Source organism: Sciurus vulgaris (assembly GCF_902686455.1).
Source record: "Sciurus vulgaris genome assembly, chromosome: 1".
Lineage (NCBI taxonomy): Eukaryota > Metazoa > Chordata > Mammalia > Rodentia > Sciuridae > Sciurus > Sciurus vulgaris.
This window is the reverse complement of record NC_136461.1, coordinates 43,025,827-43,050,652: the sequence shown is the minus strand read 5'-3', so window position 1 is coordinate 43,050,652 and position 24,826 is coordinate 43,025,827. Positions and strand designations below refer to the sequence as shown.

The 24,826-nt window shown below is 36.1% G+C and overlaps 1 protein-coding gene across 9 annotated transcripts; it reads left to right on the top strand.

Annotated features, from left to right (window-relative positions):
* The first annotated feature begins 67 nt into the window (after nt 1-67).
* Nucleotides 68-23,958, top strand: IFT25 (intraflagellar transport 25). Of its 9 annotated transcripts, none has more exons than XM_079153041.1 (8): nt 315-469; nt 639-737; nt 9,369-9,481; nt 17,349-17,455; nt 19,188-19,256; nt 20,443-20,536; nt 22,114-22,157; nt 23,745-23,836. In XM_079153041.1, the coding sequence occupies exons 3-6, from the start codon at nt 9,384-9,386 to the stop codon at nt 20,529-20,531; spliced, it is 363 nt and encodes a 120-aa protein (XP_079009167.1). In that variant the 5' UTR covers nt 315-469; nt 639-737; nt 9,369-9,383; the 3' UTR covers nt 20,532-20,536; nt 22,114-22,157; nt 23,745-23,836. The 9 variants fall into 9 exon arrangements, with proteins under 9 accessions (XP_079009161.1, XP_079009166.1, XP_079009167.1 ...); XM_079153037.1 differs by lacking the exon at nt 20,443-20,536 and adding an exon at nt 901-975 and having other exon boundaries at nt 316-469; nt 23,745-23,958; XM_079153035.1 differs by lacking the exons at nt 315-469; nt 20,443-20,536 and adding an exon at nt 68-204 and having other exon boundaries at nt 23,745-23,958.
* Nucleotides 23,959-24,826: the final 868 nt, after the last annotated feature.

Below are 24,826 nucleotides of genomic sequence, written 5' to 3'. Positions count from 1 at the left end.
GCGCGTGCGCGGGGCCGGCATAAGGGGCGGGGCCGGACCCGGGGCGGGGCCGGCCTGGAGGCGGGCGGGGCCTGGAGGCCTGGCTGGCAAGAGGAAGGCGCCGGGTTGGGAGCAGGCAGGGCGGGGCAGTGCGCGTGCGTGCCCGCGCGAGGGCGGATCTCCTGGGTCCTGTGGGCCCGCTGGGCAGAGCGGAGCTGGGGGAGGGTAGGCCTGGGGAAAGGCGCAAGGGCGGGGTTGCACAGCTGGGCCAGCGAGTTTGCAGGGAAGCAGGCGGGGCGGGGATGCCCTGAGTAGAGTTGTGGGCGCGTCCGGGACTCCGCCGGGGCGAGGGGCGAGGGGCGGGGCCGGTCGCCGGGGCGCGCTGGGCGGGGCGCGGGGAAATCCTGCGCGGGGCCGTCCGTGCGCCCGGAGCTACCCTGAGGTCCAGGCGAGCGAGTCGGCGGGGTGGAGTAGGCCTGCGCCCGGGGAGGTGGGAGTGTAGCCCGCGAGGCCGACGGAGGGGATGCTGGCGGGAAGGGAGCAAGCGCGGGGGGCTGGTGAGGCGACTGGGCGCGGAAGGTGCGGGGGTGGGGCGGGCGGCGCCGAGGGGCCGCCCTTTGAAGGGTCTGACGCCTGCCTGTGCTCTCCGCGTGGGCCAGGGCCCTACTGCCCCAGCGGACCTTTCCGAGGCCTGAAATAGTGCTTTAGCCCCCAAAGGGAAAAACGACTACAGCCGAAGTTAATGAATCTGCCGAAATGTAAGATGTAGCTGCAGCGTAACTCTTGTGGTTGTAAATTGTATTTACTGTGGAGCGGGCGCATCTAAAGTATTTTACGTCACTTGGGACGGGACTGAGGAGAAGGCTTGGGTTGGAGGTGAGCGGTGGTGTCAGGGGCTGATACCTGACCTTGTGGCTACAGGTCCTGGCCCCGGGGAGACAGGATGCACAGAAAGGGTGTGTGAACTGCAGGTGAAACCAGTGGCCCTGGTTTAGGGTAAGGCGGGGAAGTCGGTTAGCGATTGTAAAAATGGAAAGGATGGCCTAGAGTGCACCACCCACATTCTGTGAACTGAGGCCCTGAAGAAATATGTGTTTATTTAGAGCAAGCATCTCGGGGGGATTAGACTACATCCTAAACCTGCATTTTGGAGTTGGGAAAACAACATACCTGCTGAGTTGTTCCTTGGGGTTTTTTGGAGTTGGTTTGCCCTTCTCATTAATTGTAACAAAGAACCTTAAAGGGAACCCAGCCTTTTCTTGTTACTTAAGCAATTCTTCCAAAACAGGGAGTCAAAGGATATTGTTTGCTTCCTTCAGACAACTTAAGATAATTAAGAATGTGCGGGAAGCAAAGAACTGAACATTTGAAGAGTACACCCTATCCCATTCATCTAGTTATGCGTCAGAACCCGATGCATTTCCCTAAAATGTAACCCTTCTAATTCATCAGTATAATTTTCCTTGTATATTTCTGCCCACACAAGAAATGAAGAATGCACGCTTTACTCTGGTTACCTGTTCAAACGCATTCAAGTCAATCAGATTGTAAAAGTAGAATTCTCAGTTTTTTAAAAAGGTAACAAGCCCAGAGAGTCAGGAGACTGAGGCAAGAGGATCAGGATCAAGTCCAGCCTCAGCAATTTAGCTTGACTATCTCAAAATTTTAAGAAATGACTGAGGCTCTCAGTGGTAAAATGCCATGTGTTCAATCTCCAGTACCAAAAACATAGACTCTATCCACATACAGAATACATATTCTGTGTGGGTCATGCTGTGTTAGAACATGGCATGTTGTATTATTAATTGCATTTTTGTCCATCCATCTTCCTCGACTTGACTTGAAGACAAGCAAGTCTCAGTCACTTCCGTTGTATTCATCTTTGCATTTACTAGCATAGTGCCTGGCCCTTAGTTAAGGGCCTTAACTTATGTGTTCAGATATTTTGACAGAATATAGTATTTGTGTACTTTTTTTTTTTTTAATTGCTGAGGATCAAACCCAGGGCCCCATATGCTAGGCAAACGCTCTGCCACTGAGCTGCACCCCCCAAACCCTATTCAATAATTGGAGATAGCCTTCCTTTACCTTTGGAGACAGATATAGTACACTGTTCTCTTCATTGGCTTTATAATCAATGAAAGCAATAAATTTTTTACATCTTGATCAAGGATCAGCAAACTTTTTGTAAAGGGCCAAACAGTATTTTATTCTTTATTGGTCTTACAGTCTGTCACAGGTACTCAGCTGTTACTATAGCACAAAAGTAATCATAGACAATATGTAAAAGAATGAGCATTGCTGCATTCTAACAAAACTATTCATGATTATACAAAAACAGGTGGCAAGCTAGATTTGACTTGAAAGCAGTAGTTTGTTAACTCCTGATCTACAGCAATCCTTGTATGACTAATTTTTGAAGTCTGATCATAAGCCTTTATGATTATCTTGAACTTTTTATTCATTGCCACCCATCTTTCTGCTTACTCTTGTCTCTTTTCTTACTTTTTTCTTTTTCGTGTGTGTGTGGTATGTGTGCACACATGCGCTTTGTGGATTTAACCTAGGGCCTCACACATTACCTACACATGCTGTACTACTAAGCTATACCTCCCAAACTCTGATTACTTCTCTTTGAGAGCCAATTCTGTCATCTGCTATATTAGTTGACACACCAGTTTTGTTACTGTCTACAAAATTGATAAACATATTTTTGTACCCTTAATTAGTGAAAATTCTAAATAGGGTAAGAATTAAGTCTTCTACAAGTTCATTTTGTTCCATTAATTAATTGTTCTTTTGAGTATAGCCATTCAAAACATTTTAAGTAACTACCTAAAGTATAACCTGTCATATAACCCTCACTTTCTGAGTCTGGTCCATAATGTGTGTGTGTGTGTGTTTATATTATTGTTATTATTTCCTACAAGAGATTGAACCCAGGGGCACTCAACCAATGAGCCACATCCCCAGTCCTTTTATAGATATAGGGTCTTGCTAAGTTGCTTAGGGTCTTGTGATCCTCCCGTCTCACCCTCCTGAGTCACTGGGATTACAAGCATGCACCACAGTACCTGGCTTAGAATATCTTTTTCTTAACCAGTGGGACCCAGCTTTTATTACTATTAATACTAGACTTTAAATTATAATAGGAAGTAGGCTTTCTTTCTATTAAAATAAAAACTAAGAAGAAATAGAACTCTTATGAAATATAAATTATCACTAATTAATACAGCTGACCAAAATTGATTCAAGGTACAGAAAACCTGAATAGAGCTTTCGAATTTGAAATTGTCAAAAATTACCCTGTGAACCCTTACTTCACCAGGTGTACAAGGTCACATAACACCTACCTTATATAAATTGTTCTGACAGCTAGAAAAAGAGGGCAAAGCTCTCCAATTTCTTTGGAATACAGTCTTTATTCTAAAGCCAGATATGACCTAAAGGAAAATTATAGGCCAATTTTCTTAGCAATATATTTGCAAAATTTTAAATATAATATTAGGATACTGAATTTAACTGTGTAAAAATAATAATAACCATAGACATGTAGTTAGAATTTGTGTCAGGAACTGGGGGTGCTATAACATTAGAAAATTTTTATTTAATTGATCACATTAGCAATCTGTAGAAAAACCCATTATGATTATTTTCATAGGTGTAGAAGACTATTTGGTAAAGCTCAATGCTCATTCGTGTTTAAAAGGAAAAAAATCCAACAAACTAGGAGAAGGAAACTTCTGATTACTCAATGAATAATATTTAACAAAAACAACAGTGTACATGACACATGACATTTCATGCTGAAATGTTAAGAAATATTCCTTGTAGAGCTGACATAGCTCAGTGGGAGAGGGCTTACCTCCCATGTGTAAGGCCCTGGGTTCCATCCATAGCACTGGGGAAAAAAAAAAAAGGAAAAGAAATATCCCATTATATGGTCAAGAATAAGTGTTTTAAATGTTTTTAAGAAGATCCCACTTACATAGCCGGGTGCGGTGGTGCATGTGACTAATCCCAGCGGCTCCTAAGCCAGAGTTCAAAGCCAGTCTCAGCAATTTAGTGAGACACTAAGCAACTTGAGACCCTGTCTTAAAATAAAAATACAAAAAAGAGCTGGGTGTGTGACTCAGTAGTTAAATGCCCCTAAATTCAATCTCTGGTACCAAAAAAAAAAAAAAAAAAAAAAATCCCACTTATGGTAGAAGGAGAAACTATTAGGTGTCTAAGAGTAAATTTAACAAAAGAGACATTTGGGAAAGGATTTAAAAGAATTTTTTAATAAATGAAGAAATATGCTAGATCATGGCACTAATTATCATAAACATGTCTCTTCTCCCCCAAATTATAATTTAATTGAATTGCTATCCAATATCAAAAATTTAATGTAACTTTAACAAAATTGTTTCTAATAATCTAAATATAAAGTATAGGACCAAACCAGTTTTGAAAATTAGGTAATTTACCTTGTCAGATATTAAACTTATACTTGATTTGATCAATTTTGCTTTCAGAATGTGTCTCTTGAGCTGGGCATGGTGGTACATGCCTATAATCCCACTGACTCAGAAGGCTGAGGCAGAGTATCACAAGTTTGAAGCCAGCCTGGGCAACTTAATGAGACCCTGACTCACAATAAAAGAGTAAAAGAACTGGGGACTTACATTAGTAGTAGGGTGCTCCTGGGTTCAAAAATAGTGCTTAGTTGTTTTTTGTTTTTTTTTTTTTTTAATAAATTCAGTGAAATCTAGTGCTTAGTTTGTTAACATTTGTATTTAATTGTCTGTTCTTGATACTTGTTTTAAGTTTGTCCTATTCTTATTATTTTTTTCCTTTTCTACCTTTCAGATTGATTATTTTTATGGTATTCCAGATTTTCTCTTCTGTTGACATTTATCTTAGTGCATTTTATGTTTCTGTAACAAAATACATGAAGCTGGAAAATTTGTAAAGAGAAAACTTTATTTAGTTCACAGTTCTGGAGGACCAAGAGCAGGCACTGGCATCTGCCTGGCTCTGGTGAGAGTCTTCTTGAGGATAGCATATGGGAGAAAGAGAACATGGCAAAAAAGGAAGCAAGGGTTGGGGGCAGGACTACTCTTTTATAATAACTTGAGTACCCAAAACACTAATCCACTCCTGTGAGTCCTAACCCACTCTACTCCAAGACCAGCATTAATTCCTTTACAAGGGCAGCTATGACCCAAAAACCTCCCAGTAGGCTCCACCTCTTAAAGGTCCCGTTTTTTTTATTTTTATTTTTTAGCACTGGCATTGAACCCAGGGATGCTGTATTGCTAAGTTACATCTCTAGTCCTTCTTAAAAATCTGAAACAGGATTTCACTAAGTTTCTCAGTCTGGCCTTGAATTTGCAATCTTCCTGTCTTAACCTTCTGAGTTGCTGGGTAAAGTTACAGGCAGATGCCATAGCATGTAGCTCCCCATCTTTCAGTGTTGTTATAAATTATTACATTAAGGACCAAGCTTCCAGCACATGACTCTTTGGGGGACAAACCATATCCAAACCATAATAGTTCTCTTCTACCATTTTTTAACAGTTTTTTTTTTATCCTAGTTTTAGGATTATAACATGCATCTTTAACTTCCTAGTCTACCTTGAGTTATTATTCTGTGACTTTATGTTCAGTGTAAGAACTTTACTAAAATACTCTATAAGTAATTTCACTTACCTTTCCCCTTGCCTTTTATATTATTATTCTATTTATTCTGCATGTGTTAAATCCCCACTATTCTATGATAATATTTTTAATTTTTTTTCTTTAGACCCCAGCAGCAGTCCAGTCCTTTTTTTCTGATGCTAGGAATTATTAAACCCAGGGCTTTGTACATGCTAGGCAAACACCCTACCACTGAGCTGCACTCCCAGCCCCAGTTAGTAATCTGGTAAATAAATTTTAAGAATATAGATTATATTAATAATATTTTTTCCATTTACAGTGCTCTTCATTTCTTCCCATGGACTCAGGATTTAATGTGGAATCATTTACCTTTAGCCTAATGAACTTCCTTTAATTTTTCCTATAGCATTGGTCTACTAATAGCAAATACTCAGCTTTTATCTGAAAATATCTTTTATTTGCCTTCAGAACCTTTTTTTGCTAGATATGAAATTATAGGTTTTTTTCTAACACTTCAAAATTCCATTCCATTTTCTTTTGGCTTGTGTTATTTCTGATGAAAATTTAAAAAAAAATTTTTTTTTTGCTTCACACATGCTAGGCAAGTGCTCCTCTGCCACTGAACTCCAACCCCAGTCCTTTAATTTTAATTCTTAACTGTTGTTCTACATAATGTTTTCTTTGCTCTGAGTACTTTTAACTTTCAGCAATTGACTATGTTTTGCCTAGGTGGAATCTTCTTTCTGTTTATTCAACTTAGGGTTCCTGAGCCTTAGATCTGTGGATTTATATCTTTCATAGATTTGGGGAGTCTCTTCATAATTTTCTTCCATACCATTCACTTTCTCTTCTCGTGGGACTTCAATTACATGTATCTCAGACTAGTTTAATACTGTTTAAAGGATATTTAATGCTCTGTTCTGTTATTTTAATTGTTTTCTGTTTCATTTTGGATCATTTCTATTAACTTTTTTTTTTTTTTTGGTGGTGGTGCTGAGGAGTGAACCTAGGGCCTCAACAGGATGCTAGGCAAGTGCTCTACCAGTTAGCAACGCCTACAGCCCTTGATCCATCTTTAGGTTCACTAATCCTCTCTTATGCTAGATCCTATCTGCTGTTGTGCCCAACTAATGAATTTTTTATTTTAGATGCTGTATTTTAAGCTCTAACATTTCCATTTGGGGTTTTTTTGAGTCTCCATTTTCCTGCTAAGGTGCCGCTTCCTTTCACTCATTTGTCTATCTTCTCTCTAAATTCTCTAACAGATTTCTAATTTTTTTTATATTTGCTAATGCAGATTAGCCCCTGGGTCATTCCAGGACTCATTTTACCTATAGATTTGCTTCTAATGACTTTGTTTAATATTGCATTTAAAAGAATAATAGAGACTGAAATAGATAATGTTTGGGGATTGTTTTTCCCCACCCTTTTACTTCCCCAGAGGTAGAACACAACCTTTCTTTAATTGAGTAGTGAGGATGAGGGCAAATCAGTTCGGTCTAGCTAGAAATTATTTTGGGTGTAGACCAAGTTGCAGTTTTAAATAGTTTTTAGTTTACTCTGATTTCATATAACTGAGAATGATATCAATTCCATCCTTCAAAAGGGCTTTGATATCTGCGTACCTGAGACCAAAGAAACCTTTCTTTGTGTTTTAAGTTCATACCCGGTTTTTTGTGAAGCTCCACAGGGGCTAGTTTCTTTGATCTCATCCAGAGTTGTACTGAGTCGGGGCTGGGTTGCCTCTGTAGCTAGTCCACACTTCGGTTCTTATATATGACATTGATACATCTCACAAACAATGATGAGGGGAGCAGGAAAAGCCAGATAAAATAGTATAAACTGATTTCGTGTATAAAAATTTTGGGCATAATTCATCTTTAGTGTTAGAAACAAGAACCATTGTTACTTATGGGAAGGCAGGAGGGATGGTAATTATTAAGGGAGATGAGAAAGGCTTTTCAAGTGTTCTTGACCTGGTTGTGTTTACTTTGTGAAATTTTATTGAGCTATTGAGTTTATGATGTATGCCCTTTTCTGTATGTACGCTATAGTTCAATGGCAAAAAATTAAGCAGGGTAGTTAACTTGTACCAAAACAAGCCAATCAACTAACAAACAAAAATCAATACATGAACAAACTTTAAAAAAATTCAAGCCACATACTGGGAGAAGATATTTGTATCACGTATAACAAAGGATTTATATCTAGAATATCTTATTGTTTAGATTTCTACCAACAAAAACAAAAAGGATAAAAAATAATAATAAAAAGATAACCTGGGTTGAAGTTGTGGTTCAGTGGAAGAGTGCTTGCCTAGCATGTGTGAGGCACGGGATTTGAAACTCATATAAATAAATAAAATAAAGGTTCATCAACAATTAAAAAAAAAAAGATAAAAAAATAGATAACCCAATAGAAGAATGGGCAAAGGATAAGAAAAAGCAACTAGCAAAGGAGGCCTTGAATGGCCCATAACATGAAATGGTATTCAGCTTCACTGAAGATCATAAAAAACCAATGAAATTGACTAAAACCAAATGTCTAACAATTCCAGGTCTGTGGGACTGTGAGGAAGCAGGAACTCTCTTACACTGTGGATGGTAATATAATTTGTTAGAATTTGGAGGGCAAATTGACCAGTTAGTGATTTGAAGGTATGTAGATTTACTTCTCTCTAGAGATTCTCTATACAGAGAACCTCTTCTCCCACAAGTGCACAAAGATTACTTTGCAAATTTATGAGAGTAAAAAATTGGAAACTATACTATTACTATTATTATTGGAACTCTTCCTCCCTTTTTCACTTTTTCTCCTTTTATTCTTTGCAGATAAAGCTTTCCCAGTCACTTTGTATCTGTATCAGCATCAGATCAGGTAGGAAGAGGAAGATAAGATATAGAATCTTTCTTACCCTCTGGCTCTGTAGCAGAACTCAGTAATATTTTTTCAGGGTCCTATATTAAAATCTAACCCTACAATAGAAATGTATTGAATTCCATAGCATGACTGACTAAGTTAGAATTTTAAAATAAGTAAATGGTATCTTCTCTTATTCCATATTCCTACTCAAAAAAATAATGGTAATAGCCAGGTGTGGTGACACACACCTATAGTCCCAGCTTCTTAAGAGGCTGAGGCAAGACCAAGGATCACTTGCTCTAGGAGTTCAAGACCAGCTGGGGTAAGTTAGTGAGACCCTGTCTGAAAAAACAAAAGTATTGATGATACTCCTTTTAAGATGTAAATAATATTTGACCCTTTTATTGAAATGTGTATGAACAGGGCTGGGATATAGCTCAGTTGGTAGAGTGCTTGCTCAGTTGGTAGAGCACAGACCCTGGGTTCAATCCCCAGCACCACAAAAAAAAAAAAAAAAAAAAAAAAAGAAAGAAAGAAAAGTATATGAACAGACATTTACAAAATATGTTTTTATCATCCACTTTTTTAATTTCAGAACTATAACTATCAACTACCTCCACTAATTTTTATCTCCCTGGCTTGTTAACAGTTTCCATATAATTATTGAAGCAGAAAGATGATGTCGGTTTAGGTAGTCAGAGGACGTTTTGTGGAGCAGAGTAGAGGTCAGAAGTTTACTTATAAGCAAACAGTGGAGTCCCTCCCACTAGTTGAATTGCTTGGTGGTTAAACAGTATGCTAGGCAACAGGCTTTCCTCTCTTTCCTTTTTTAGATAAAGCGAAGAGAATCAAGGAGTTCCTTCTTTAATTCTTTTTATTTGCAGGTTTAACACTTGAAGATGAGAAAATTTGATCTCTGTTTGAGCTCTGAAGGGGCTGAAGTCGTTTTAGCTACATCAAGCGATGAAAAACACCCACCTGAAAATATCATTGATGGGTAAGAGTTACTCCACTGTCTCACTTGAAGTCTTAATATTAGGCCAGTGAACCCCTTCAGTATTGAAACTAATGTATGTTACAACTAATGCTGTTAAATATAGTTTAATAAATGTTGGGTGAACTAGATTGATTACCTTGTAGTATCCATTGAAATTTTTGATCCTTTTCTCTATAATTCTTAAACTTATTTCTTTATATAAAGAGGTGTTTAAATTTATTATTATTATTTATCATTATTTTTCCAGTACCAGAGATGGAACCCAGGGCATCGAATGAGCTAGGAGAGTGCTCTACCACTGAGCTACACATCCACCAATACGATTTTTTATAAGTTTGTTTACCAAGGCAAAAGCCCAAACAACAACAACGTCATTTTATGAATGTGTAAATTTTAACATCTAATTTTGGTTTCATTCCAGATTTTTCTTGAAAATAGGAATATAAACATAGTTTCTTATCTACTGTCTATTTCCTTACTGGTCCAAGGACATCTTTGCTGAACTGAGTGCTTCACTTCCTGCTATGCTCCTACATTGTTTGTTTCTCTATTTCTTGATATCGTTCCAGTTTTGCACTCTTAACAGGACTAGAACTTATTCTAGGTAGAGATAAATACTATTCTCGGAGCCTTAATTCCAAGAACTAAAATGGGAGAACTCCTTTTTTTATAATTCTGGCTTACTTTCTTACTGTCTGGAGTTTTCTTTCTTGGTTCGTGTATAATCACTGGAGTTTAACTCATAAAATCATATAAATTTAGAGCAGGAAGAGCTTACAAGTTCATCTCATCTAAGCCCTTCATTTAAACTTGTGGTAAGAGAGGTGTAAATATGTTAAATACCAGCTTTAATTATTGAAGGCAGAGCCAGTCATATGATAGAGGTGTTATGAGTCTTTGTGTTCTGTGAAGACCACATGCCTGGACAAAATTCTAGCAAATTGACCTTTTCTTTCAAGGCTGGTTGCCATCTTCTTACAACATCTACTCCTTTCCCCTCAGGCAGGATAAGTTTCTCTCTTTGTTGGGCTCTAATAGCATTTGGTATATACCTCTATCATCTTATTTATTCCTTTTTGTGTATTTGTTTGTTTTTAACGTTTTTCTCCTCTCTCAACTGTGAATTTCTAGGAATCAAAGTCTATAGCTTGTTCATGTTTTATTCCACAGAGCCTTAAAAGTTTGTTTAATAGAGTTAGAATATCAAATATTAGTTAAACTTGTATAATCTTTTTTTTTTTTTTTGCACTAGAGATTGAACCCAAGGTTGCTTTATAACTGTGCTACATCCTCAATCCTTTTTATTTTTAACAGGGCCTCACTAAGTTGCTGAGGTTGGCCTTGAACTTTCAATCATCCTACTTCATCCAATTTTCAATTTACCCCCTAGTGGCTAAAGTTAGAGGCATACACCACCACTCCCAGCTTGGCTGATATTGAAAAGTATTAGGGAGTATATTTATGTACACATACATAAACATATATACATGTATATGCATATGTTACCATATATTAAACAAAAAAAAAAACCTTAGTTATGAGTTTTTTGTCCTATACTGTGATAAATCGAATCAATATTTGAATCAAAAAATTAATATAGGAGCTGGGGTTGTGGCTCAGTGGTAGAGTACTTGCCTCACATGTGACACCCTGGGTTCGATCCTCAGCACCGCATACAAATAAATAAAGTCCATGGACAACTAAAAAAAAAATTTTTTTTTAAATTATTATCTGTCTTTGCCTGTGTCTCTTAGTTCATGTCAGTTTTTTTTACTTTCTGAAAGTCAAGTAATGGTTACTTATCCCATTCTTAACTTGGAGTAGAAAAATTAGCTTGGGAACTTCTATAAGAATACATAGAACTGTAGAGATTTGCCTTAAACGTTGTTTGATAGGAAGAGAGATCTTTCCAGAAACATTCCATGTTTCTGATTAGAGAGAGATCATTTTTCTAAGGCAAGATCAATTTACTTGTACGCTTTTGGTGACTTTTCTCTCAAGGGAATATGTTTATAGATTACTAGTGTTAGCTATATTATGTAGCAGATAACATTTTAGGATGTTAGTTTATATTAATGACTAAGGACCTAATATTTTTTAGATTAGACAAAACTATTAGTACAGAAAAACATATGGAATATAGGTAGTTGCTGTCCTGATAACTAAACAGAGTACATCAAGACTTTTAATCCATATTTAATTCTAGCATATACAATTAGATTTTGTATATTAGCTGTTAAAAAAATAATTTCTGTTCAGAAATTGGTATACCTAAATGCAAGTAATCATAGAAGTATTTGGAGAAAACAGTGCTATAAATTCACCCTGACTCAGCAGTGAAGATTGTTTTATGGCCCTCTTCCAAATTTTCAGTTTCTTCAAAAATAAGAGTTAAAGAAAATGATTATGTTTCTATGACCCTTATGATTATGTTTCTTGACCCTTCCTTTGCCCTTTATATTCAAAATGTCAGTGAAAAAGTAGAAAATGGTCTACACTAGAAAAAAGAAAAAAGTAGGAAATGTGGTCCATTTTACATAGTGTTGAAAATTACTAGATTTAGAGTTAAAATTCGTATGGAAGTCAACTGTATGTTTTACCTTAGACATTGGTTATGTGTAGTATTTATAGCCCTAGAGCAGTGAGATAGGATTGGCGAGACCAAGGAATATACCTGGAGATGGGATATGGTATAAAGTTTACTGAAAAATGCTTAACAAGGAAGGTCCAGTGGCAATGACTGACAGATGCTTTGCCTGAAAATCCAGAGATGACAGGTACACTCTGCTTCACACAGTACCTCTGGTGCCTTGCCAGAGAACAGTGCCTCCTATCCATCATGACATGTTATCCAGGGGTGTCAGATGAGCACTTCCCTCTCCACAGTTACTGTACCATACCAGTTACTGTAGATCCATACCAGGTAATGTAGGGAGAAGAATTTTATAAGTTAGGCTACAGAAGCAATGACAGTAATTAAAAGGCTTAGTTTGTTCCTTGTTTGATCATCATCCCAAGGAGCAGCTAACCTGACTTGTGTATGAGAAAGCAGCTTTCCATATGTAATGCTAACTTGCCCTAATTCCAAGCATACAAGAGAGAAAGCCATTGTTCTTCATGATAATATGTATCTGGACATTCCAGCCCAGATTGCTGTCATTGTTCCCTTAATTTGGCTAGGTTCTTGAGAACTGAAAGGGGCATTCAGAAACATGGTGTTTTACTCTCCCCCTTTTCTTTAAGGATGACATATTATAAATCTCAGCCAATGGTCCTCAATTTCCACTCTAAAAAATAGAGCTAATACCACCTTTTTCTGCCTTCCTCAGAGTTATATTAAAAAAAAAAAATCACATGAGATAACAGATGTGTAACAGTTGTTAGCTATAAATCCTTATTTAAAAGAAAACTAGTACTTTGACAATTCCCTTATACCTAACTATGAGGATACAGTTATGTCATTTTAAAATCCAAGTGCAGCTCTACATAATATTTGGGATTATTATATTGGTCATGTTAATTGAAAGTACTCAAGGAGAAGCATAGGGCAATTAAATTCACTATTTAAATAGATAAAATTGGAAACCATATAGTTATAAGTAAAAGGAAATTATAAAATATTAAATATAGTATTAAAAAAGAGGAATTGTTAGATAGGAGACCTGGTCCTGTTTTTGTAACTTTATTGACAAATGCCAGGCATAGTGGTGCATGCCTATAATCCCAGAGGCTTGGGAGGCTGAGGCAGTAGGATCATAATTAGGATCAAAGCCAACCTTAGCAACTTAGCAAGACCCTAAGCATCTTAATGAGACCTTGCCTCTAAATAAAATATAAAAAAGGTCTGGGGATGTGTGGGTCAGTGGTTAAGCGCACCTGGGTTCAATCCCCAGTAGTCCCCCTCAAAATAACTTTATTGATATATAATTCACATACTGAATAATTCATCCATTTAGAGTGTACAATTTAGTGTTTCCCACATATCCAGTTATGCAACCATCTCCACAATGTTAAAACATTTTCATCACCTGCAAAAGAAGCCCTGCATTCATTAGCACCCTGTATTTATCCATCCCCACCAGCCCTAGGTAACCATTAATCTACTTTATTTCTGTAGATGTTACTGATTCAGACTTCTCATGCAAATGGAATCATACACATACGGCCTTTTGATGTTTTCAAGGTTCTTTTCATGTTTTCAAGGTTCATCCATGTTGTAGCAAATCTCAGAATATTTTTATTGTCAAATAATATAGAGAACAGTAGTACTAATGACAGCTGACTTTGCATCATAAAGAGGGGCAACCAGGTAACAAGGTACAATATCTTTTAAAAACTGGAAAAAACAAAAAACAAAAAAGAGCAACAGAAAACAAATTTTATAAAAAATGTCAACCTCGAATTCTGTATTGAACTAAAATAAAATAGCCTTCAAAAATAAAGATAGAAAAAAGACATTTTATTTATCACAAGTGGACCTGCATCACAGAAAATGTTAAAGGACGTCCTGCAGGTTGAACAAGAAATTTTAACTATAAAGCCTGCCTTTTTTTCCCCCTCTTTTAATTTTTTTAAAGACAAAATGACCACTTAATATACTGTGACTTTATTACAGATTTAAAGCATGATAACAGTGATACAAAGGTGAAATTCCGAGAAAATTGACTACCCCATTCTCATATAGTAACCTAAAAAAGTGACCACTAAAACAAATTTTAAAATAAAGAGGTAGAGTTTAAAAACCAATAGGGGAATTAAATGAATTTTTAAAATGTTCTCACTCAGAAGCAAATAGGAAAGGAGAAACATTAACCAGAAAAAGAAAAAAAAGATAGATGGAGACAAATAGAAAATGAATAGCAAGTGGTAGACTTAAACCCCACCATATTGATAATTATATTAAATGTCAATGGCTAAACACTTCAGTTAAATGGCAGAGATTGTCAGAGTAGATAAATAACCAAGACTGAAATATATAATGTCTATAAGTTATTCACTGTAACCAGGCATAGTGGCACACACTTGGAATCCCAGTAACCTGGGAGGCAAGTGTCAGAGTGTCAGCAACTTAGCAAGATCTGTCTTAAAAAGACCTGGGAATGTGGTTTGGTGGTAGAGCACCCCTGGGTTCAATCCCCAGTACTGTCAGAAAAATATATATATATATTCACTTGAATATAAAGACATGGGGCTGAGGGATGTAGTTCAGTGGTAGAACATTTGCCTGGCATGTGTGAGGCCCTGGTTCAATCCCCAGCACCATAAAATTAATGAACTAATTAATTTTAAAAAGGTATTAATATATTGAAAATAAAAAGTTAAGAAAAGATGTGCCCTGCAAACAGAACACATTAGCTATAGCTATATTCATTTCAGACAAAGTAGAATATAAAAGAGTATTAACAGAGATAAAAATGACATAATATTAAAGGGTCAATTCATCAGTAATGTATAATACTTCCAAATATATGCAGGTGTAATTATAGATCTTCAAAACACATAAAGGAAGAACTGACAGATGAAAGAGAGAAACAGACAAATCCAGGATTTTAGTACCCTTGTCTCGGTAAAAATAGAGTAAATAGACCAAGAGATCAGTGAAGATATTGATCATCTTAATACTATCACTCACTTTGTCTTAACTGACATTTATAAAATGTTATAATCAACAATGGCACTTGGACCAAGTGCGCATTTGAACATTCACTGAAATGTACCGAAACATAAATTGTCAATAAATCTCAAAAGATTGAAATCATAAGGAGTATATTCTCTAAGCACTATGTAATTAAATTACAAATATATAACAAAAAGTCATCAGAAAATCAACTGTTTTATTTTACATTAGTAGAAAAACAGGTAGAAAATGAAATTTTTTAAAATTCCACTTAAAATAGCATTCAAAACAAAATAGTTTAGAATAAATTTAACAAGACACATAAGACCTTCACAATGAAAATTACAAAATTTGTTTACAATACTTTTTTAATATAATAAAGAGCTCAATAAATGAAAATATGTACTATGTTCATAATTGGAAAACAATATTGTTAAATGCAACTTGTAGATTCTGTACAATCCAAATTAAACTCTCACTAAACTTTTACATAGACACTAACAATTTTCTTCTGAAACATCTGGAAAAACAAAGACCTGGACTAGTCAAAATCATCTTGAAAAAGAGGAAAGTTGAACTTACTTACATTGTCTGATTTCAGGACATATAATAACCAAAAACACAATAATCAAAACAGTGTGGTGTATTTGTAACGTCAGACCAGTGGAACACAATAAAAAGCCCCCAAATAGACCCACACACATCAGGCTATATTAGGTTATATTTTTGACAAAATATATTTTATTTTGGACAAAGACACTGTGGCAGTTCCAATAGGAAAAAGAAAGCCTTTTTAACAAATTGTGCTAGAACAACAGAATAAACATATAGATAAAAATGAACTCTGACCCTTATACTATGCACAAAAATTAATTCAGAATGGATCATGGACCTCATCAGAAAGTACTGTGCAACATTGCAGTAGGCAAGGATTCTTGGAGGTAGAGGGAACGACATAAAAATTACTAAGCATAAAATTGAAAATAGGGCTAGGAATAGACAGCTTGCCCAGCATACACGAGACCCTGGTTTCAATCCCCAGCACCACACATGAACACAAAAGAAAAAAAAAAAAAAAATTCTGAAAGATGAAGAAGGAAAGAAAGAAAAAAAGTAACAAAACTGGATTTTGTCAGTAATGAAACTGGCACAGTTCATGGTGATAGACATCAAAGTAAAAGTTGTCTAAGGGAAGTAGGGATTGTCTGGAAGGAAAGATAGGGAAAGTTTCTGAAGTTATCGAAATGTTCTATATCTTGATGGAGCTATTGGTTATTCTGGGGCAGTTACATAAGCATATACATTTATCAAAACTCTTAAATGACCTGGGGGATGTAATTCATGTGGAGTACTTTCCTAGAGTGTGCAAGGTCTTGGGTTTGATCTCCAGCATCATAAAAAGCAACAAAATTCATGAAGTTATAGGGTAGATTTCACTGTATATAAATTTTATCTCCATAAAAGAAAAAGGTGTATATCATTGAAATGATTATTTCTGTAGTCAGTACCACATATACTGTGTACTATTTCAAACACACATCTATACAACTTAAAACTGCATATTTAATTTTTTTTCAAGCAATTATATACTGTAGTTCAACTATTTAACAGTTGCTAGGGATACAAAGATGAGTAATGGAAAGTTTTTGGGTTTAGAGAGCTCACCATCTTGCAGGAACCATAATAACACAAGAGATAATTGTCAAAGTAGAAATGGATGCTCAGTGTGAGGCAAGTGCAAAGGAGGGAGGAAGTGGTTTTGATTTGTTGGGGTTGGAGAGATTGAACCCAAAAATGGATAAACTTTTGCAAAGGAAGAAGAATTTTTTGGGTCAAGAGAACCTCAGGAACTACTATATAGAAACATGAGCCTGCACGACTTGTTTCCAGAATTTTAAGTGGCCCAGTGTGACTACAGTGGTAGACGGTGATGTAGTGATGGGAGGGAACGTCCTTTAATTATGAAACCAGACTGTACAGTCTTAAATATCATGCTAAGGAGTTTAAATTTATAAGCAGTGAGGGACCACTGAAGGCTTTTATACAGGAGTGACATCAGTTCTATTCCTGTGTTTTATAAGAGAATATCTGGTAGTAGTAAAGAATTATAAATTTGGGGAGAGATTAGAGGCAGAATTAATAGAAATGAATTGCCAGAATCCAATAGTCATTTTTTAAGTATTTATTCATGAGAATTTTATGATTAAATTTTTATATTTGGCCATTCTTTTTCTTTCAAATTAACAACAGGAATCCAGAAACATTTTGGACCACCACAGGAATGTTTCCCCAGGAGTTCATTATTTGTTTTCACAAACATGTAAAAGTTGAAAAGCTTATAATCCAGAGTTACTTAGGTAAGCAAATCATACATTAATTTTCATCATCCTTTAATTTTTCCATAGGCACAGGGCTTATATGTAAACTTTTGGCAAAACACTGGTTTTCCTTCACAGCATGGAATTCAGTTTTATTGCTGGAATGGGAGGGTAAGGATTATGGGTTAACTGCCTTCAGCAGAACTAACCTCTCTCAACTTCGAATTTGAAACCCTTCCAAAGCACATAATAATTTCCATGCAATTTACAACATGAAAGTCTTTGGCAAAAGACCTTATTATGAACATAAGAAACTGACTTGCCAAAACACTGTTTCCACAACATCTTTTTTTCTGAATTCATTCGTCCTGGAGTTCTCTGTCAATTTTTTGCTGAAAATCTGATAACCCTGATTTTTCACATTGAATGGTATTGATTCTTCTATTAATAATGACATTTTCTGGGAATTTAGGAGAGGAATCTCCCATTGGAACATTATTCTAATCCTGTCTGTTTATTTAAGGATAAAGTATATCAGACAAAATCATGGCAGGAAACAATACATCCCAGATATTTCAAATGAGAGGCTTTATTGTTGGATCCATTTATGAAATTATGTCCTAGGCTAAGGGAATCAACAAGGGATGATGAGGTCCTCAGAAACTATTTACAGCAGGAGGTCATTACTGCCCTGGGACAAGGCAAGGAGATAATGTTATCCCACTCCTGCTGGATCATGCCCAGCAGGAGCTGTGCTCATAAAGGGATTTGACCCTTGTCCAAAACTTGACACGAAAGCAGAGCAGGAGTGGAGATAAAATAGCCTGATCTCACTCCCTCACAGCCCTCTGTCTCCTCCTGGTAGCTCCCACTGACCAACTCCAATCAGAAGCCAGCGGGTAAGTCCAGGAGACTGGTCCACAAGGGTCACCCATTCAGGGCACAGGACAGGACAGAGAAGAGGAGGAATGGATGTAGAGTGGCAGTAACTGGGTGAGGACAGTGGAGAAAACGTAGTGCAGAACTATGCAAGAAGATGCACGTTGCAGAAGATGCAAGCCTCAGTCTCTCCTCTGCCACTAATTGCATAGGCTCTGGAGTCAGACATTTCCTCAGGGTTGAATTTCTGCTCCTTACTAGTTCCTTCTCATTAAACACATTACTTGGCTTCTCTAAGCATATGTACTCATCAATAGAGTAGATTAATAATACCTTTTTCTTAAGACTGTAGTCAGGAGAGAATGAAAAAATGTGCCTGAACTCATAGTAGGTTCTTCATAAATGTTTGAGACTGAGACCACAAGTGTTATCATCAGTATATAAAAAATTCTGAATGATGACCAAATAAACATCAGTAAGATTACCATTACACAGCATAGTTGTGTGACACTGTGGTGCACACCTGTATCACAGGAACTCAGGGAGGGCGGGGAGACTGAGGCAGAAGCATTACAAGTTTGAGGACAGCCTCAGCAACTTAGTGAAACCATTTCAAAATAAAAATAAAAAAGGGTTGGAGGTGTGGCTCAGTGATAGGATGCCCCTGGGTTCAATCCCCAGGACTATTAGAAAAAAGAAAAAGAAAAGACCACATTTTACCATAGAGATTTATGGAAAAACAATGGATAACTTCCAGAACATGGTATTCCTGATCCCAGAACTCTGTGGTTCTACTAATGCATGACAGTCTCTGGCAGAGGGAAAAAGAAATACAGAGACAACAGCATAGAGTCAGGAAGGTAATTAATATTGTATTTATTTACAATGTCAGTGCGGACCTTGAAGATCGAAAAAACCACATCTAAAGAGCCTGTCAGTTTTGAGCAGTGGATTGAAAAAGGTATGCTTGTTTTACCAGCATTGTTCTGAGCATGAGAGAGTAGATAATTGTCCTCTATTTTTCCACTCCAATTGCATCATTTTGGTGAATAAAAGGTGACCTTAATGATTCTTTTATTTATTTTTGATGGGATTATGGTTTTTTTTTTTTTTTTTTCCACATGACTGATGGTTCTTGTACACAATTAGGACCTAAAAAAAAAAACCAGGTGAATAAAAATCTGGCTTGTTATAAAACAACTAATTTTTCTGAATTTTATAATCTTTATCAGAGAAAGAGAGATGATACCAATCATTTAAAGGCTTTTGTGACCTAGTAGTTGGCATAGTATAGTTGAACAATAAATATCATCAACAGAATTGGTAGCCTCCAGTTAAACACAAACATATTAGCTTCATGTATCATCTCCTTTCCTTTCCAAAATACCATGAGAAAAGTAGCAAATGGCCAGGTGTGGTGGTGCATGCCTGTAATCCCAGCGGCTTGGGAGGCTGAGGAAAGAGTTCAAAGGCAGCCTCAGCAACCATGAGGCACTAAGCAACTCAGTGAGACCCCCGTCTCTAAACAAAATACAAAATAGGACTGGGGATGTGGCTCAGTGGTTGAGTGCCCCTGAGTTCAATCCCAGTACCTACCCCATCCCCACTTCCAAATAAAAATAGTGATAAAGGAATAAAATGAAGCATAAACCTACAAGGACAAAAAAATGAAACAAAACCCAGGAAACTAAAGCAAATGTAAGATGTATATTTTGATAGAGGAGAAAGCAAGTAACTTCCGTAGCCAAACCAATCAAGTAGTAGCCTAAGTGCTTGCCAAGGAAAATAACAATAAGAAGCAACATAGATCCCTAGAAGGTCTAGAATGTGAAGGCAATAATATGAGCAAGACATGGACCAGAAAACAAAAGTGATTGGTTGAATATCTATATCTAGAGTGGTCAAATTCTGAATTCCACAGAGCTTGGTGACCAATGCATGGCAGTGTCAGGCAGAGGGAACGTTTTCGCACAGACCTCAACTGCCACCCTCGAGATGACTAGGAGCGTTGAATGTTGAGGTTCAGGTCCCAGGTGAGCAGGTGTAATAGAGTGTGACACGGGGTTGGATGCAGCATTAAATGGAAGCCTACACATTGGACAGTGTGGGACTCCAGCCTTCTTCCTGTGCTTTGCTATTAATAACAGCAACCAAGAGTGTGCCCCCAACTAGGAGTCTGAAGGATTTGTCTTTGGAGAAACTGAGGGGCCCCAGAAAAAAGATCTGTGGACCCTGACAAAGGTTAGCTTACCCCTCAGTTGCTCTTTTGAAGTGTACCAGTCAGCAAACAGAACTCATGCAGTTTTCAAATGATTTATTATTCAGATGTAACAAAAGACACTAGCCAGTTTTATCTCAAAGTAAATAACAAGAAGGGCTGGGGATGTGATTCAGTAGTAAAGTGCCCCTGGGTTCAATCCCTAGTACCCCCCCCCCCCAAAAAAAAAAAAAGAGAAAATAGAGATGGATGACCAAGTATTTAGAGGTGGAATGTCATGATGACTTAGGCTAAATTTAAAATATTTTAGCAAAAAAGTTGTAAGTCAATGATGCTAAAATGTTGGTAATTATAAAATCTAAATATTGGGTTTATACGGGAAGTATTATTTTCTCTCTCATGTATATTTGAGATTTTCCAGTTTTCCGTAACTGAAAAAAAGAAACTAAGCAAATAATGAAGGGGTTATTATTAACTTCTAATGGAGATGTTGTATAAGAAAGAAAATGTGATTGTTACTTATTTCAGCACTAAGTAACTTATATAGGCATAATACTATAACTATGAAATACTGATTTCAAATTAGAGGGAATGGGAGGAGGAAGAAGTTGTGGCAGGAGGAGGAAGGGCATATTGGGTTAGGAAACCTAAATTTTCACTGACTATAATATAAAGTCAATAAAATGTTGATAAGTAAGAACGGGAATAGAAAGGGAATTAAAAACACATACTGCTAGAGAGTTTGGAAGAGAATGAGGGCTGACGTGGGGGTTACAATTTTTATCATCTCAGAGAAAGGTTAAGAAACAGAAAGAAAGTTGCACATAATCTTAACTTCCCAGAGACTACCCTTGGACTGTGTGGCTTTTAAAATTATGTACCTTAATTATTTTGATAGAAATAAAATCAATGTCAAATATTATCAGTAGCTATTATTATATCAGTTAAATAGTTCATGTTTCCAAAAGAATGTTTGATGTGATTAACTCATGACCAAATAAATAATCTATCCTATTAAACAAGTAGTTTTTTTTAAACTTGAACACCAGAAAAGATCACTTCACCAGCTTCATAATTCTACATCATAGTGAAAATTTACTGTGAGCAACTGGCTCTAGGTGTCAACCCTGCCTGTGGTGAAATGATTCTTGTCAGGAGGCACTTTTAGTTTTTGGTTTTTTTTGTTTTTTTTTTAATATTTTGTTTTAGTTGTAGGCGGATGCAATACCTTTATTTTATTTTTATGTGGTGCTGAGGATTGAACCCAGGACCTCACGCATGCTAGGCGAGCCCTCTACCACTGAGTGACAACCCCAGCTCCCCATTTTCACATTTTATCTACTCCTTTATCATAAATTTATATTCATGTTATCTTTTGCTTATACTCCCTAGAGATATTTTATAACTCATAGTTTTTTTAACCTTTTATATCAAATGTCTCTTTTTATATCAAATTTCAACCTCTAAGCACAGATAATTCCTTTAAATCCAATTTTAACTTATGGTTTACAAGATAATCACATTTTGCTGAACATAAGTTTTAGTAGTTATCATTGTATATTTTAAGTCTTAACTCATTTCTGTTAAATTTGTTTTTTAGATTTTACACATACAGAGGGGCAGCTTCAAAATGAAGAAATTGTGGTAAGTAAATATACTTTGTTGAGATAAACAACATCTTTGGTAATCACAATATTTTAAATTTTTAAATATATCTCCCTAGTCCTAGAGTTAATAAATATACTTATGGTATTATAAGTTCTATACCTGATCAACCAATAGATTATTCTTAACAGTACTATAAGATAAATATAAGGGAGGATGACAACAAGGATAAACAATTTATTTTTTTGCTTTTTTTCTGCTCATTTATTTTTTTGGAAGTATTCAATAGTTCTACTTGACTTTCTTTCATTTGATTCTGTAAGCCATTTAGAACAAGAATTGAAAAAGGTTGAGATGTCAAAATTGGATGTTAATTTAAGCATGAAAGGACAAGGGAGATTCAGATAAAGGGAACTGGAGCATAGGATCAGCAACAAATAAGCCAAAGAGAGATGAAGTGGAAAGAGAACCAGTATTTTTCAATAACATTCCACTGGGCTTTGCTTGTCAAGTGGAATGAATGCCCTTTGATGAGGAAACTGCTGCTTCGTCAGGAGTTCCTATGTTCCTGCTAGTTTTTCAGACCTTGGTTTTAGACAAACACAAAAAAGTAAAACAACCAAATGTATATTTTTTTTTAGTCAGTAGTGTTTAAGTAAGGTTTCTCTTAAGATATCTTGTCCATTAAGTTTATGTCTCATATCTTGCTGGTAGCTGCTATGAAATTGAGATTCTGTGAGAAGTTTTTGAATACTATTAGTCTCTTTCTCCCACCAAAATTTGCCTGATAATTGGGAATGTCCAGGAGAGGGCAGACAAAAATGATTTTTTTTGCTGAACTTTATCTTCTTATTCTCCCTCTTTATCTAGTGGGTTATGATTAGTGAGCCCCTGCTGTCTTTAGTAGTTTGTTTCTGGATTCATTGTAGATTAGGATAGGATGATAGAAAATTCAGAAAGTAGTAAGAGGGAATGAGAAACTGGAAATCACCCATAATTTTATTACTCTGGGATTTACTACACTTATTTTCTTCTAATTGTTGACCATATGCATGACATAATTATAATAAAGTACAATTTTGTATTATCTTTTTAACTTAACATTCTTCCACAAACTTCATAATTTCAATTTTAAGATAACATTTGCCTGTTTGCATACATTTACGCTAATTTTCTCTTTCCTCCCTTGCTTTCATTGCAAGTAATACACAGGGGACATTTTATGCAAGTTCTTGCTCCATGACCTTCACCTTTTTGATTGTTTTCTAGGATTAAATTTCATGGAATGGAAATACTAAGCATAAGAATTTAAACATTTTTATTGATTTTTACATATTTGCCAGATTGTTTTTCAGAAAAATTATACAAATGTAAAAGTATAGTCATGCTTCAGGGTAGTATATGCTGAGCCATCATTAACCAAGGGAAATCTCTTTTCATGACAACTACATTCAAAACTGCTGTACCCCAGAACAATTGTTATTTGTGGCTGAGTTGTCTTCTGAATATTATATCTTGTATATTGTTATGTATTTAGAATATCAGTCTTGTATCACCTTTCTTCTGCTGTTTGTTAACAGATAAATAGGATTACTAAAAGTATCCATATTGATTTTTCCCCTACAGGCTCATGATGGCTACTGTACTTACTTGAGATTCATAATCACATCAGCCTTCGATCATTTTACATCTGTGCATAGTGTTTCTGCAGAGGGAATAGTAGTCTCAAATCATTCTTAGTAATTATAACAAAACGCTCTTGCATAATTTTTAACAATATATTTATTTAAACATGAAGTTGTCATTGATATGCTTTATTAAAAGGATTTGTATCAATCTGTTTCAGTTTTTATTTATATTTTTTTCAATATTTTGGGCAAAGACATTCTGGTTTCATTAGTCAGCAGTGCTGGCCACCATGGAAGACATGAGGAAGTCTTGTTTTCAACACATAACTTAATCAAGGAAATGACTATACATGGAAATTTAACTGATAATATATTGTGCCTCCACAGTATCTAATATAATACCTGTCAGATCTCAGTGCATTAATTTTTTAAAATTTATTGATTGATGCAAACAGCTGAGCAATATAGATAGTAAACAATGTAAGAGTTTAGAGAAAAGAAAGTACTTATGGGAAAGTTTGCTTGAGATCATGGGACCTGAACTAGGCCTTCTAAAATAAGTTGTATATTTGGTTTTTGGTTTTTAAAATTTTGTTCTGATTTGAAAACCTTATAGAAGAGTTAGGAAACATAATCATATTTCCGAAAGACAACCATTATTCACATTATTTTATATTTTTTGATATTTTGAGGAAACAAGGAAGAAAGGACAGTGGTTAAAGTAACACTTTTCTGAATATATCTTTTGTGTGTGTGTGTTACTGGGGATCAAACCCAGGGCCTCATGCATGTCAGGCAAAAGCTCTACCACTGATCGACACCCCATGAATATATCATACAGTTTTGACTTGAAACATAAATAACTTGTATAGCCAAAAATTAAATTAAAAAGTACTTCCAAAATAAAAACAAATAGGAATACATGAGCCTAACTTTATTACAAGTTGGTAAAATGAACATACTGAAAAAGATGATTGTTTTAAGTGACAGTATTTTATCTGTGTGATCTGCATTAGTTTCTTGGTGTTTCTGTAACAAAGTACTACAAACTTGGTGATTTAAACCAAAGAAATTTATTTT